The 15,691-nt window shown below is 53.3% G+C and overlaps 1 protein-coding gene across 6 annotated transcripts in view; it reads right to left on the reverse strand.

The window, feature by feature from the left end:
- Lsp1 (lymphocyte specific protein 1) overlaps positions 1–15,691 on the reverse strand; it is a 33,779-nt gene that overhangs the window by 11,000 nt on the left and 7,088 nt on the right. The window contains exons 1-2 of one of the 6 annotated variants that reach the window (XM_040751190.1): positions 8,582–8,756; positions 6,815–6,981 (exon numbers count right to left, since the gene is read on the reverse strand). The exons of 1 other annotated variant lie outside the window; for it this stretch is intronic. In XM_040751190.1, coding sequence (XP_040607124.1) covers positions 6,815–6,981; positions 8,582–8,617 — 203 coding nt within the window. In that variant the 5' untranslated portion in view covers positions 8,618–8,756. Of the gene's footprint in view, positions 1–5,243; positions 5,381–6,814; positions 6,982–8,581; positions 9,226–11,569; positions 12,089–13,421; positions 13,566–15,691 lie in introns of those variants that run through there. 4 more of the 6 variants (XM_040751221.1, XM_005064176.4, XM_040751187.1 and 1 more) reach the window with 4 other exon arrangements.

Consider the following 15,691-nt stretch of genomic DNA (forward strand, 5'->3'; position numbering starts at 1 on the left):
AGATAGTTACCCCTACAGTCTCTATCTGGAACTTTCCTTCCTGGTTCCTAATAATGGCATGTTGGCAGACAGTAGCCACCACACAGGGTCCAAGTGTGAGATTGCATCTAGTAGTTACCAGGTCAGGCTTTCTTTGTCATCCTACCAGGCCCTTCCTCTCTCTACCTTGCACCTAGGGACCTTAGAGCACCCACACTTACCCAAGGGTCCTCTTCACAGAGATCTCTCTGGGTTGTTTCAAAGGTAGGGAAACTGAGGCAAGCAACATATGCAACCCTCAGAGTATGCTGACACTCAGGCTCCTCAGAATCCCTTTCCTTAAGCCAGGCCACAGTCAGAGGAATCACGGTGGCCTGAGTCCAGGGGGTCTAGAGTCCCTACACAGCAAATCCATGTTGTTGGTGTCTAGTTGATACCTCAGGCCTTGGCCACTGTACCTGCCCCCCAACAGCTCCTCCATCTTATTTGGAGCTGAGAGGGGTTGAGAACTCTGCTTCACGGTTTCCTCTGCCCCAGGCCCAAGGTGCCTGAGCTACTCAGAGTCATGTCTCCCTTCTGGGGTCTCTGTGCTTCCCTGGTAGTGTCCGCAGAATGACCCCACAGCCCGCTCCCCACTGGGCCTCAGTCCCCTGGCCAGGAAGCCCTGCCAGCACATGATCTAATCTCTCCAGGTCTCCCCTAAGCCTTTCAGACGAAAGCCAGGCCTCTCCACAGGCTCCAGGATGAGGTTCACTCCTCCCTCATCCCCCCACCTCCCTCCCGCCCGCCAGCCACATGGGACTCCAGCCACGCAAGCTGCCTGCCCGCTCCTACCCCGCACCCCAAGCCGAGCTGCCTGCCTCAGCCTCAGAAGGGCCTTCAACTTCCAGCCTGAGAAAGCTCCTTAATTCCCTACACCTGGCTTCCATCACAGGCAGATGCCGAGGGCCTCCTGGTTCTCCCCATGGCCTCAGCCAATGTGGGGGCCGCTTTTTGGACCCTCTCCACCTGGTGAAGTAGAGCTCTGTGCTCTGGGGGTTGCTCCTTGAACACACATTTACCAGAGGCCCCCCAAAAAATGCCAGGGCAGAATGTATGGGGAGTATTCTGCCTGCTTCTGAGGCAGACCATAAAGAGATACCCCTGTGGGGTGGGTTTGTTCTTGTTTTCTGAATCTATGTATGTGCAGAGTAGGTATACATGTGGTTGAGTCTATGTGCAAAGTTCTTGTGTGTTGTGCAAGCACTCAGACACTTGGGTGGCTGTGTAAGAGACTGAGGCACAGGACTCATTTAGCTCAGCTCTGTGAGAATAGCTACCTTGAATTGGGGGGGGGGGGGGGTGTCATCTCACTCTGAATGGAACCAGAGAGCCTTGCCTATTCTACCAAGCACAACCTCCCTGCTAGCACATTGTGTGCAGGACCCCTTGGGGTACTTTACTCTTGGAGCTGAGGGTCCAAGCTACCACAGCTTGTCACCAACACACAAAGCCTGAAGAAAAGGGTTGTAGGGGTTTGGCTTGCAACAAGTATAGGGACTAACACAGAGCCCCAAACTTAGTTCTCTCCTGAGTGCAGGACACATACACATCTTATGTGGCCACGTAGGCACTCCCACGCAGGCCCTCCCACGCACGTGCTCACACATGAGTACACAGGGTCACCCTCAAACGTGTGCAGGCAAGGGTAGGGAACAGGGGATCACAGACAGCAGGTCCCACCCCTCCCAAGCTCTCTCAGGGGGCCCCTGCCTCACTATTTACTGTTTTCCTAACCATCACCCCGACAACGTGGTGCCGGCCTGAGCCTGGGACTGGCAGGAGGCCAATGTGTATTTTCTGGGAACATCTTTTGTGGGACCCACCCCCCCCTCCAAAGTTACCCTAAGTTAGCCCTCCCTGAACGAAGTCTTGGAGACTGTGGGGTGCAGGATAGGGGTCTACTAGCATCACCCCTCCAGGCCCTTGCTGGAAAAATGCTTGTCCCAGCTCCTGACCCTGCTCTGAGGCTTAGCAGGCCTGGGGCCCCTTTCCCCTGCCTCTTCCCTCCTGCCTGCCTCAAGCAATGAGTAATGCGCCCCCTCCCCATGACCTCACCCCGTCACTATTCCACAGCTGGGCTCCGTTCTGGGAACTGGAAGGGGGTGGCTCTCCTGGGGTGGGGTGGGGTGGGGGCCTCTGGCCTGGGAAAGGCGCCCCCCGGCCAGCGGCCCAGACCCCTTGGCACGTTCTTCGGAGCTGTCAAGACTTTGGCGATGGCCGCCCCGCCCGTGGCCCTGGCCCCGCGCAGCTGCAAGGGATTTGGCGTTCCCGTACAAACGCAATCAGGCCATTTCCTGAGTCTGTTCTGGCTCGGGGGGCCCAGGGCTCAGCCTAGGGGCTGTGGAGTGGGGCCCTGTCCCCCCCACATCCTGCCCACACTGTTACAGGGCTTACCACAGGCTGGGGCTGGGGTTGGAGCTCGGCCTGGAATTGGGGCCCCACCCAGTGTACTAGGGTGTCCAGACCCTCACCAGCTCCCACTCTGAATGGGGCTCTTTAACTCAAGGCAGTTGCTCCTGTCTCTTGTACCCCTACTCAGTGTCTTGTTCCTCATCATCCTCTGTACCCTTGCCCCCTCTCCTGCTGCCTAGACCCTGCTGAGAGCCCAGCAGTGCCTATCCTGGGTCCAACCCTCCCAGCTGCCCACCCTCTTTGTCCTCCCAAGGATAGTTCCAAAAGGTTGACAGGCTTCAGTCCCTGTTGCAATTCTGCCCCCTGCAGGCTGCCCATGTGACTGCCCCTTCCAGCCAGCTTGAGCCCAAAGGTCAGTACTTGCACTGTCCTTACACTCTTCAGGGGAGCTAGAGGGGACTGGGGAGTGGGATTATGCAAGGATATCCCAGGTGACCTTCTCCCTCAGATTACAGGGGACCATCTCACCACTGTCTCCTGGGTACCAGAGGACTGGAAGTAGTGAGGAGCCTGGGGCCAGCCACTAGGAGGGGTTGATTTGATTTTCTGAGACCACCGGGTCTCTTGTCTCCAGGGAAGTAGCTTCCCCAGCATCACAACACTGCCCATCAGAGGTTCACTTGACCTGAAAGTGGCTGCATAGCCCTTGGGAGAAGGGACAGAGCAAGGAAAGCCCTGGTGCAGGCTCCCAAAGATAGGTGCAGTCCTCTGAAGGTGGAACTCAGGGTCAGTCTTGCGTGATCGCTGTAGGCCCCCCTATGCCCCATGCATCTGAGCACCAGACCTTGTAGCTGCTATCAGCAGGACTCACTGGCTGTTGGATGCAGGGGTTCCATTCTCTGTGGATAATCTACAGAGGGATGTGGGGGTACAAATGTTCAATTGTCACCTACCCTGGAAAGAGGCACGGAGGTGGGTGTGTGGAGTGAGCTCAGAGTGCAGAGCCCCTGGTCAGTAGGTGAGTGTGGCATGGGACAGGCAGGACAGTACAAACTCCCTCTCTGAGGCTAAGGTTAGGATAAAGAAACCTGGTCCCCATCCGTGGACACCTGGCTCTGGTCCAGTCCTCCCTCCATCATCTTTCTAGCAGAGCATGGACACGGTAGGGTTATTTCTTTTCTTATTGTCAGGGCCAGGGTACGAAGGGTATATTTCACTGGGCAAGATGGTGTCTTCATCGCCCAGAAAAGCACTACAGTTATTTGGTTGAAGGGAGGGGCATGATCTGGCCCACAGTTGTGAAGGATGAATGGGACCTTTATGCCAGAGAGGAAGTGACACTAAGTCAAATGGCAAAGAAGCCTGTAGACCCCAGAGGGACTCTGTGGCCCACAGGGTGGCCCCTTGAGGTGTGAGCCGATCCCATACCTAGGAAGCCCTGGTTCTGTTCAGGGAGCTAGCAGGAAAGGATGGGGGAGTGGGATGCAGGCCAGAAGGAAGTGGGAGGGAGAAGCCAAGTCTAAGTCAAGATGGAATGGGGAACAGGAAGTGGCAATCAGAACAGCCCAGTGTCCATGACATGTATAGCAAGACCTGGGCCTCAGTTGAGAGAGATGTTGAATGAGACCTGGATATGCAGCATGGGGTGAGAGGATCTCTGGAGACAGTCGGTACTAGGTCATGGCTGGGGTGGAGATCTTTTAAGGGTCCCACAGAAACAGCCTGAGTAGGTCAGATGTAATGGGGTAGAGGTCAGGATTGGAGTAGATGGCACAGGGAAGACTGGATTGCCATACCCCTGGCTGCCTGGTCCCCAGGTCTCCCCAACCTGAGGCACTGCCCAGGTCAATGTTCTGTCCACTGTGGGCAGCATATGCATTCAGAAGATGAGGAAAAAACACCCAAGTTAATACCAGAGGCTCAGCCTCAGTGTCTTAGATTCCCAGGCCCTTGGTCACAGGTAACCTGGATAGCCAAGCATACTTCTGGGATCTGTGCTTCCCACTTTTAAGAATCAAGCCCTCTATTCTGTGCTGAGTGGTCTGCTCTTTCCTCAGGACACACAAGCAACCCATATTCTTGGGATTTGGTTAGTGTTAATCTGTGCAAGGGATAGTTCTGAAGGGTCATGGTAGCCAAGCCTAGGGGTGGGCCTTGGGAAGATTAAAAAATGCAGATTGGTTGGCTGGAACTATGGGAATGGCAGAAGGTTCTGGGCCGGGAGTGGAGATGTTCAGAGCCAGGAAGCTCTGGCTGCCTTAAGAGTAAAAGGGGAGCACAATAAGTGGGGAGTTGGCTGCTGTCACTGAGGCAGCCATCATAAGGACCCTCAGATGGGGATGTCACATGGAGGAAGCTACAGAATCGGGATGAGCATACCCGGCTCCTGCCCTGGAGAAAAGAAGGGAGCCAGCTAGCAGGTGGGAGGGCAAATTGGGGGAAGCCTATGGGTGCATGTCCCAGGGGAGCAAAGATGGGGTTGGAAGAGAGGGAGGAATGAAGAAATCCCCCCCAACATATATGTGGCCTCTACATAAGACTCTGGGGTCCTAGAATTTAGACATCCTTCAGATGGCCTCAGAGGAGGCTATGGACTCCAGCCCTCTCCTTCCCACCAGATGGAGGCGCTGTCCATTCAGGGTGGGCTAAGTGACTGCCACTCTTGGTACCCCTTGAATGCAAAAGGGTCTGGGGTTAGCGGGACTCATGGGGGACTGTCTTCACTAACTGACCTAGAACTGCCCACTTCCCTGTGACAGCTAAGGCCATGTGCCTCCCTCATAACCTGTGCTGTTGCCACAGGCCATATTCCGCCCCCAATTCTGCCTTTTCTCATGGGCAGCACATAGCATGGGAAGACATCTAGTTACCTGTACCCAGAACTCCCAAACCTGGCTTCAGCCTGGAGTTCAGTGCCAAGGCCTCTTAGAGAAGGCCATTCCTGCCTGTCAGGCCTGTCAGACCACAGCATGGGAGTCTTCCGGGCTTCCTCCTCTGCCTTTGTTCCATCGGATCTCTCTTGACTGCTAGATCCAAACCTCACCCAGACAGCATCTCTTTAGTTCTGTGGAACACAACAGGGAAGCCCCTCTATTTTTTTGCACATGAGGAATGGGAAACCTGAGGTTGCACCTGGAACTTACCACCGACAAGGGGAGTCAGAAAGACCAAGGCTTCCTCAGCTACCATCCCTGGCTCTGAAGGCCTGGTAATCTGCTCTAGCTCAATAACACCCTAATATCTACTATCTGCTCTACTGGCCCCCACACTAACAGCATTTACGTTCCTCAGACCTTGACATTGCCCTTTCCCCACACAGACCGCTCCCCCCCTTTCTTAAGCATTCCCCTTGCCCACCACTGCTCCAGTGTGTCCTAGTGAGGCTGCAGGGTCAACCCTGACCCTTTGATGTAGGTCAAGGGCCATAGAAGCAACCACAAGCTGCTCAGGCACACAGGGACATATAATTGACATGGTGTACTTAAGGCAAGGTATCATCATTGCCCATGCTGCCCTGGTGACATGGTGGTGGGAGGGGCTGCTGCTTCCTAGTAGTCAGAGCATACTTAAACACATAGACATCTGGGAGACATCTTTAGAATGAACCGTGATTTGGGGGATCTGGGGAGGGTAAGGTGTCCAGTGGCAAAGCTTGTTCCCCTCCATGGTACTCCCATCTTCCTGTCCTTAGCACGAAGGCATGTACTCCTGTCCCCATGTCCCTGGGTCTAGGCACATCCTAAATCAATTTGTTGGGGATCCCTGGCCTCTGAGGGGCTCTGCATGGGAAGAAGGTTCTTGTATTCATCAACCCTTACCCCACAACCTGGGGCTACCCACTTAGCATCTTTACCCCACAACCTGGGGCTACCCACTTAGTATCTTTCCACTTGCACACTCCTTCCTGGGAGCAGTGCACACTCAGGGGAGGCAGGTACCATCTCTCTTCTGGGTTGGAGAAGGCATGAATCTTGGAACCATACCTCAGGGAAGCCATATAATAATCTATCGAGGGACCACAAAAGCCCTCACAAGAGTCTTGTGAGTCAGATGTGGTCCATACCTGTCTATCTTACCATCTAAGTTACCTAAGCAGACCCCCAAGTCTGACTTGGAAAAGGTGTCAGACCCTCAGTGCCTCAACCTGAAGGTGTGGCTTTCTCAGAGGAATCTACAGCTGGGTTCTGCAGGGCCTTTCTCTAATATCTTGAGGCTGGAAAGTAGAAATGATGCAGGCCCCTCTATCCCACACCTCCGCCAGAGGCAAGGTTAGGGTTCTACCATCCAAGTAGGGTCTAGAGCTAAGCTGGTTGTTCCACTGATAAGCCCCCCCCTCCCCTGGGTCTGGGAACCCTACCTCTTTCTTATGAGTGCTTCCTGGTCAGCCCATTGCTGGCAGCTTCCTCACTCAGGACTCCCAACTCAAACATCTCTGACCTACCTGACCCTCAGGGCCGAGGGGTGGACATCAGGGCCTAGACCTCCCATCTGTCGCATCCTGTCATGACAGCGGCTTGTGCTGGCCTGAGCTTGCTTTCTCCCTTCACTGGGTCTGCACGCTGTATCCTCCATGTCACTGACCAGAACTGCCACAGGACCTAGGGCCAACTGCATAGCAGCCATGAGACCTCCCTGGTGCTCGCACTACTCTGCTGCTTAGAGATGTCTTCTTGCTGGCCCATTCATCACCAAACTCCTAGTGGGGACTAAGCTCAGAGAGACTGTGACTCGAAGCAGCAGACAGTCCTGCAGAATGCTCACAGGGCTCAGGAGGCAAGGCTCTGGCCCACTCCCTGACACGCGATGGTGGCTGTCACTGGTTTGAGACTTCTTTCCTCCCAGGCTGGTTGTACCCAGATCCACCTCCTCTCGAAGGCCTGTCTATGGCTCTCTTAACGGATGCCTCTCAAATGCCTCATCCTTCATCAGGCCACAGGTTTATACATTGTCTACCCGGACAGATGCATGGCAGGTGACAGCATGTAGCCAAGCCACTCCCCAAAACCATCATTCTAAGCCTGGTTCTGAGTACCCCATGTGCCCCAATTTTCCTGCTCCCCCCCCAGCAGCCAGATGAAGAGATGGGTGCTTATTGATTGCTTGCAATATTTTATCTGCTCTGTAGCCACATCTGAGCTCTTAGTGATACCCAGCCCTCAGGGACTGATCATTTCTGAGGTGCTGGGGGGAGGAAGGGGTCTATCCAAGGTTGACATGTCTCAAGGCCTGAGAATTCAAGGTCATTGAAGTAGAACCCAGCTTCAGCGTTCTCAGCTTCACGAAGCAGGACAGGGCAGGTCTCCTATGGGTGTCACATCAGCTGAGGCCAGTGGGACCTGCACTGGTCTCTGAGCCCACTTCCTGGCCAACACCCAGAGCTAAACTGAGCAGCCATATTTGGTTCTCACAGTATTTCCATCACATATGCTTAGAGAAGGGCAGCATCCTAGACCTGGGGGATCTACGGTCAGTGTATGAGAGAGTGACCCCTCCACACCCTCTGTGAACTAAATGTAAGGAGACAAGGCAGCCATAGGAGTTGAGGGACAGGACCCATGTCAGGGGATCCTGGTTCAGAAGGACTCTGGCCCCTCATTACCACAGATCTTCCCATCTGTTCTTTACCTTTCTCTGGCTGCTTTGCAAGCCTCTTCCCACAACCACCTTTATCCTTTCCTTTCAGTACCAGCCTCTCCCTGCCCAGGTCAGCCAAGTGAGGACAGCAGAGAAGGTACCCTCCCTCCAATGCTGGCTAGAACTCTCACCCCCCCCCCAGCCCCTGGCACCCATGTATCTTGTTCTCGTCCTACCTCCTACCTCTTTGTTCTTTCTTCTGTTTCTCTTTTCCTACCATGTAGGGCGCATTCTCTCATAGGACTTTCAAAGCCCCCAGGAGCATCCAATGTATTACTTCCCTGACACCAGCATCTCCAGGTTAGGCCCTCCATCTCTCTGAGTGCCATTACCAGCTGGCCTTAGCAGACCCTCATAGACACATTTCTGTTCCTTGGGACAGCAACCTGCACAGCCAGGTCTATGGTCTGAGGGGCAGGTCTGGTCTCACTTGGTACCAGAGCTTGAGAACCCTTCTCTGCCCATGGAACCACCTGGTGGGTTCTAACCCCAGCTGCCACCTGAAGCCCCTATACCTACCTGCAGACACTTGCCCACTTCAGCCCCTGTGCCCACCTGCAGCCCATGTGCCCACCTGTGCTCTGGAGAACTTGGTGGTCCATCCTGGCATTGTTCTCTGAAGAGATGCTCTGAGCCTGTAGCAGTGTCCCCGGGGACTGTATCCCTGCAGCTATCCCGAGGGTCCAAAGAGCCATAGGGTGTCCCCTCCTGACTCCAGCAGAAGCATGGGGCGGGTGAGTCTCTGGGTGCCTTGGCGCCCTGGTTGCTGTTTGCCGCCTGATCTACCCAGTTCTGACGCACCGGCTGGGACTGGAACCGGAACCTCAGTCCTCTGGGCTCTGGCCCTGACACCCTGCCCAGGGGGCTGGGCCACTTGGTCCCTGTACCCCCTGCTGCTGGCTCGGCCAGGCTCCAGGCAGGACAGGCTCTGGCAGACAGACCACCCGGCCCGTGGGGGTGCCGCCCACCGGCCACCCGGCCTGCCAGGGTGGGGCCACCCCACCCTCGAGATCTCGGCCTCCAATGGGCCCATGGAGCCACGCCTCCCTGGACACTGTGGTTGGAGGCCTGGCTTCCCCTCCCCCCAACGGGCCACCCAGCAGACTGCCAGTCCCATCTGCTACCCTCTGCCACACTGGGATCCCCAGAGATCCAGTGGGCCACATGTGGGTGCGAGCCTGTCTGAAAAGTCAGGGGAGCCATAGACTGATGCCATGCTATCTGTTGGCCGATGGGTGATGAGACAGGCTCACACCACCCAAAGGAGGCTTGGCTGGTGATGCCTGCCAAGGTGACTCCTGGCTCAGTTCTCTTAGGCCAGCATCAACCCAAGGTACTCCTGCCCAGTTCAGCTGCTCTTAAATCTAGGCCCCTGAGGACTGAAGAACCAGGTAGCCAGCTGAGAGCCCAGGTGACCATCCTTAACCCTGGCCTGAGCTATGGTGGATCTGGCTCCCCTGAGGCAGGAAGTGGGTACCCTAACCCCTAGCACAAGGCAGTAGGAGTAAAGCCTGGGATCTGGCCAGCAATATGTTAAGCCCTCAATTCACACCCAGGCTCAGACTAGGAGAGTTTCAGGGACATGCCATCTATTTTCCCACTAGTCCATAAAATTGTTTTTTATGAATTTACACTGGATTCAGTTTGCACCTTGGCCTCTGCTGGCACACAGCAACCTCTCTAAAGCTTGTCAAAGAAGGGACTGGCAGGGCTCTGCTACCAGGTGTGGTGAGAAAGCCTTGGGTTCCTGGGGAAGAATCCAGGCAAAGGCAGTTAATGACAGGAGGTAGGTCACCTGCTGAGTGACCTTGAGCAAGTCACTTGACCTCTCTGAGTCTACTTTCCTCATCTGTCCAGCAGAGACAAGGTGGAGACCTGACCTCCAGGACTGGGCAGAGTGGCCAGTGTTGGATGCTATAGACATGTGGACAGAAGGCATAATGGGGTCAGAGGTGGAGGGTGTCATAGTACTAGATGGTAGCATGCACATGTCTGCACATATGTGTGTACTCAAGTGCACATGAGAGGTGTGTCCCATTGCAGGACCAGGCTCTCAAAGATGCACAATTTAGCGTATATCCACCCTGGCCATCACCCCATGTCATACATGTGAACCTGTTCCACACAGGGACAAGCAGTTCTCCATCATCACCCACAGGACCTATTTTCCCACTTCATCAGAGTTCCTAAGACCTCCCAAGGACCTGCCCTCCTGTCCTGCCCACTGGCTAACCACTGTAGGCCTTGGTCTCTACGACCCCTCCCACCTTTCTTCAGCTCAAGACTTTGAATGATGCCAACCCTAACCCCCGCCCAAGGTCTTGCTTTGTCTATAACTGGGTGAGCAGGATGTCAGCCTGGTGCTGGGTCTTGCAGCTCTTCCTGTCACCCCACAGCCACCAGGGTGCTAGGATCAGTTTCCTCTTTGTCACGTGATACTGTTGAGTTGATAAGATTGATCAAAGGTGCTCCTAAATGCCCCAAACACAGGGCACCATGAGGGAGAGTGACAAAGGAGGATACATCACAGCCTGGACAGGATAGGAGGGTTGTCTAGTCTGAGTGAGATGGCCATGCATGAGGACCCTGAGCAGGTTGGGCGGAGCCTGAAAGACTGGCGTGGGGCATGGATATGGAACTGGCTGAGAGGCCAGCTTAGACCCTGGTGCTAGACTGCTGACCTTGGTTGCCAGCTGGGACCATGATAGGGCCAGGACTTGGAGGTAGCCATCTCCTGGCATCTGCCCACCATCTCATCTGTGCCCTATCTCACCACTGAGGGCCAGGACCAAAACACATAGACATATGAAACAATACCAGACCCACCCTCCAGGAACATGGAGTTTAAGCAACCATGGAAGTGGGCCAGAGAACAGGCCACCAGATGAGCAGAGGAGCCAAGCCTCCCTGGTTAGGGAGGCCATGAAAGGCTTCCTGGAGGAGGTGGCACTGCAGCAGAGCTTGAAAACTGGAAGAGTGAGGAAGAGGAAGGGCACAGCAGGTAGCCAAGCAGGCAGCAATGAGCAGTTAATCATTGGAAGTGCCTGAGGTTTGCAGGGCCTGGGCCTGCTCTTGTCTGTTCTCTCTAACACACTTTAAACAGGAGAAAACAGACTGGGTGAGGACTCTCAGAGGCCTGAGGTTCAGTGGCCACAGTCAGGATTCCCAATGGTTCCAGTACCTCCCAATTCCAGGACTGTCAGGCCAGTGGCTTCTGGGGCCTGTGAGTCCAGTCTCATTTGTAAAGTGAAGCGAGGCAGGAATTGTCACTCATTAGTTCCCAGGGGCAGCAAGAAGACATGGGTGGAGGGGCCTGGGCAACTACTCTGAGGATACATTCTCTGTGGGTCCTGGGGACACACAGGGAGCTATAGGAGGAAGAGGCGAAGCTGCCTGGCTGCCTAAGATGACGGCTTCGTGCTGGACTTCAGTATCCTCCTGTAACACGTGCAACGGGCCGTCCAGCACAGCCTGTGGCTCACATATCTGCCAGTATGGATGTGGGGGTACCACTGTCGGCAAGGGTGCCGAGGGCACCGTGCCTGGGCCGGGAGGGACCTACCTCAGCAGCTTCTCCAGGCCCCGTTTGCTAGCATTTCTCCTCAGGAGTGCGGGGCCATTCATGCTGCGGGCCTGCCCACGACGATGCTGGTGGCCTGGCCTGACCCCTGGCACTGGGGACACCGCCTGCAGCTTCAAAGGCTCCTGGTGCTGTGGCCCAAAATGCTCTCCTCTCCCTTCTTTCCCTTTCCTTCTCTTCTCTTCCCTTTTCCTTCGTTCTTTTCCTCTCCTCTCCTCTGCCCTGCCCTCTCTCTTCTCGTTCCTCTCTTTGTGTCCTTGTCCCTCTCTTGTCCCTGCCCCCTTCCCTGTCAGTCTGTCTGGTCTCTCTGGCTCTTACACCCCTTTCTTGTCTCCTCTGTCTGTCTGTCTGAAGGATGTCTGTCTGTCTCAGCCCCTACAGCCCCTGGGGGCAGGGATCTGGAGCTGGCTCCCAGATGGCAGCCCCAGGCCTTTCCACTGTCCCTGGGTCCTGTCTCTGTGGGTCTCTCTCCCCTCTCCTTTCTTAGGACGCTTAGCAGCTGCTTTCCTTTTGTCCCCCAGCCCCCTTCTCCGCCCCCTCGGTCTCCTCCACCTCCACCACCTCCTCCTCCTTCCGAAACTAGTAAAAATGTCAGAGAGAAACCCTCCCAGCCCCGCAGTGTGGGGGCCTGGCTGGACCTCCACGCCCGCTTGTGGGCAGCATGGTGGTATGCCCCCCTCAGACCATCTTGGCGGCTTCTGCCACTTCCCATCTCTCTGACCACCACTCCACTTTGGGTGCCTGGCCCACAGGTCACCTCCCCATCCTCAGAGCCTCTTGCCCATCTCTGCCTGCCCGCCAGTCCCTGCTCTGAGTCCTGCTCTCCCTGACCTGCGGCTCTCTTCTCCCAGGCCTGGGCCTTCGCTGCCCCTGACCTGGCTGACTGCCCCTCCTTGCCCTTTTCTTCTCTTCTGGCGTTTTCATCCCTATCTCAGTCTCCCTCCTACCTTCCCTCCCCCATTCCTTTCCCTCCCTTCTTTTTCTCCCTCCTCCCCTCCCTCTTCTCCCTCCCTCTGGGTCTTCTTTTTCCCTCTGTTTATTCCCAACTCTCTGCTCTTGTATAACCTCCAGGGGAGGCTGGGCACCCCAGGAATCTTCCCAGGTCGCCTAGTTGGGAGGCTACTGCCCTCCCCAGAACCTTAGGCTGTATTCAGATCAGGGATGTATAGGCACCACAAAGAGCGTCTTCCTTGGTGTAGGCAGCCAAAGTGCCCAGAGTGGTGGAGGGTACTCGGGTGGTGGGTGCCCTCACCAGCCAGCCCCCTACCCTATCCTCTGGCTCAGACCCAGGGACAAGCAGCCCAGCCCATTGTTTTCCTGGTTGGGCTTAGTCACTGTGACTCACTGGAGAACACTGGAGGCTAGTGGCGGCTGGGCTGGGAAGAAGTTGCCATGGGCCAGTTCTGGGCGAGTAGGCTTACATCTGGTGGCTTCTCAGATCACTTACACTCATAGCTGCGGACAAGCAGTACTGCTAGACCCATGAGCCAGATGGGAAAACCAAGGCTGGCCAACAGCACTGTGCCAGGTCACAGAGCCAGAGTCTGGTAGACTCAATACCATAGTTGGGTCTTTTGACTGCCAACAACTGCCCACTGTCTCCCTGTACACAACTGGCCCACATTATCCTCCATCTCCATACTGAGAGAGGTGGTAGACCAGGAAGTCAGATTGCAGGAAACCTACTGAGAACTACCGAGGACAGAGGAGAGAGTTGGAGTCTCATGAATGGATTACAGGTGGGAAGGAGGTATGCCTTAAGGTGACCACACAGATATAGTGTCACATGGATCCACAGCTCTAATATGCAGCAACCAAAAAGCTGACAACCCACCTTTTCTGCTACACTTGCTACAGGATGAGATCCAGCTGTTCTGAACACAGCAGTTACAGCATCTCCCTCCCCCAGCATCTCCCAGGAGAAGATGGAGTCCGGGTGTATAACAGAGACATCAGAGTCCACTGCCCTCTCCAACAGCACAAAGACAGTAAACAGCAATTCTGAAGTAATAAGGACGGGGCTGGGTTGAACCTCCCTCTGGTGAGTCCATGCTGAAGAGATTACCCAATGGAACCAGAGCTTGTGTTGCGCCTGTACCACAACTCATCACACCACCTCCTTGCCCCTGTATCTGTTCCAGCTAGACAGTCAGGAAATACACATAGTCAGGGCAACTTGGTTTCAGAAGAAGGAAGAATGTTTCCAGACATGGGAAGGATGCCTTAATTGGTGTGTGTGGGGGGGGAAGTTCCTATGAAGAAATGTAGAATGATTTAAGGTTTTGAAGCCATGACATGTTTGGACAAGTGGACAGAATATTTGATAATGGCATTACTGTCTATTATTTGTTCACCTATCCACCAATTTATCCATATATCATACGTGGATGTATACACTCACTCATACACCCACTCACCCATATACTCATTCTCACCCACATACCCATTCATCAGTCCATCCATCCATCCATCTTGTCTTTGTGGTGCTTGCATTTTTACTGTCTCACTTATCAACCCATCAAGTCGTCATCATGCTTATCCATTCCCCTATGTGAATACAACATATCCCACTATTCAGTCATTTGAAACAACATGCCCATGTCCATTCATCTTTCATTACATAATTTCCCCACTGAAAAAGAATCTATCAATTGACCCATGCATCCATACATTCATCCATCTGTCCATCTATCCACTTACTTAAACATCTTTACAAGATTCTGAAGTTTAGTGTTATTAAGGGAGGCTGCATGTACCACACTGATCATGTGGAGGTCAGAAGACAGCTTTGGGGAGTTGGTTCCCTCCTTCCTTCTTTACATGGGTTCTGGGGACCAAACTCAGGTTACCAAGCTAGCATGGCAATCACCATTTTACCACACTGAGGTATTTCATCAGCACACCTAGAAGAAGTGTTCAGCAAGCCACCCATCCGCAATAACCTTCCACTACACACTAATTAATACTATCTATATGTTCGCCCTCCCATTTGTATGTTCATTTGTTCTACCAGGAAAATTTCTTCAATCTGTGCTTTCATCTCCAAATATTCTTCTGCTTTTATTTTCATTCATTTGTACAGGTTTTTTTTACATTTTCTTTATACCTTTTCCATATTCATTCATAAATCTGTCTTTCCAGACATCTTCTCACCTAGGAGCTGCCCATCCAGCTACACACATCTGTTTGTGTGATGCTGTATGCACGGTCATTCAAGCAAGCCAATACATTATGTGTGGGAAATCAGCCTCCAGCCCAACCCTCATCCTTCCACTCACATATACACTTAATTAGTCACACATTTGTTCATCAATCCGCATGTTTATTCAAGAAACATGACTTGAATTCCAATAATTTTTAATGTGCTGTGAATTCAGCACCACTCTCCAATGCTCATGATGTTGACATTTTAGTGGGAACAAATAAGTAAATACGTACCAACACGTTGCAGATGATGGTTAATGTTGCTGAAAGTATGAGTCAGAGTAAGGAGATAAGGAGCATGCAGGACCAAGATGCTTTGTAAGATAGTTAATGAGGAAGAAGCTTAGTGGGAAGGGATAAACATTTCCTGATTTAAGAAGGAGAGACAGAGAGAGAGAGAGAGAGAGAGAGAGAGAGAGAGAGAGAGAGAGAGAGAGAGAGAGAGAGAGAGACTGACTTTCTCGCAGTGGGAGAAAGTATTCCAGAAAGGTAGTATAAAATTTATGATGAAGAGGTGTCTTTCCACACATCTGTGTCTCCAATAGTTCATCCCATGCCAGTTTCTTCATTTTATTAATTTGTCATCTGTTTATCTTGCCACCACACACCTACTATTGTTTTTATTTATCCCTTATTTATTTGCAGTCATATGTCTGTCTCTTTTGTATTATATCTGTCCTGTCACTTATCTCTATCATATCTACCTTCTTAATCATCCACCTGTTCTTTCATCCTATGTGCCATCCTCCAATACATCTATTTATTTATCCCATGCATGCATCTATCTCTCTATACATCCATCCACCCACCCATCCATCCATCCATCCACCCACCAATCACCATCCATCCATGTATCCAACTATCCATCTACCCACCTGCTCACTCATCTATCTATTCACA

The sequence above is a fragment of the Mesocricetus auratus genome, unplaced genomic scaffold (assembly GCF_017639785.1).
Source record: "Mesocricetus auratus isolate SY011 unplaced genomic scaffold, BCM_Maur_2.0 Super-Scaffold_4256, whole genome shotgun sequence".
Classification (NCBI taxonomy): domain Eukaryota; kingdom Metazoa; phylum Chordata; class Mammalia; order Rodentia; family Cricetidae; genus Mesocricetus; species Mesocricetus auratus.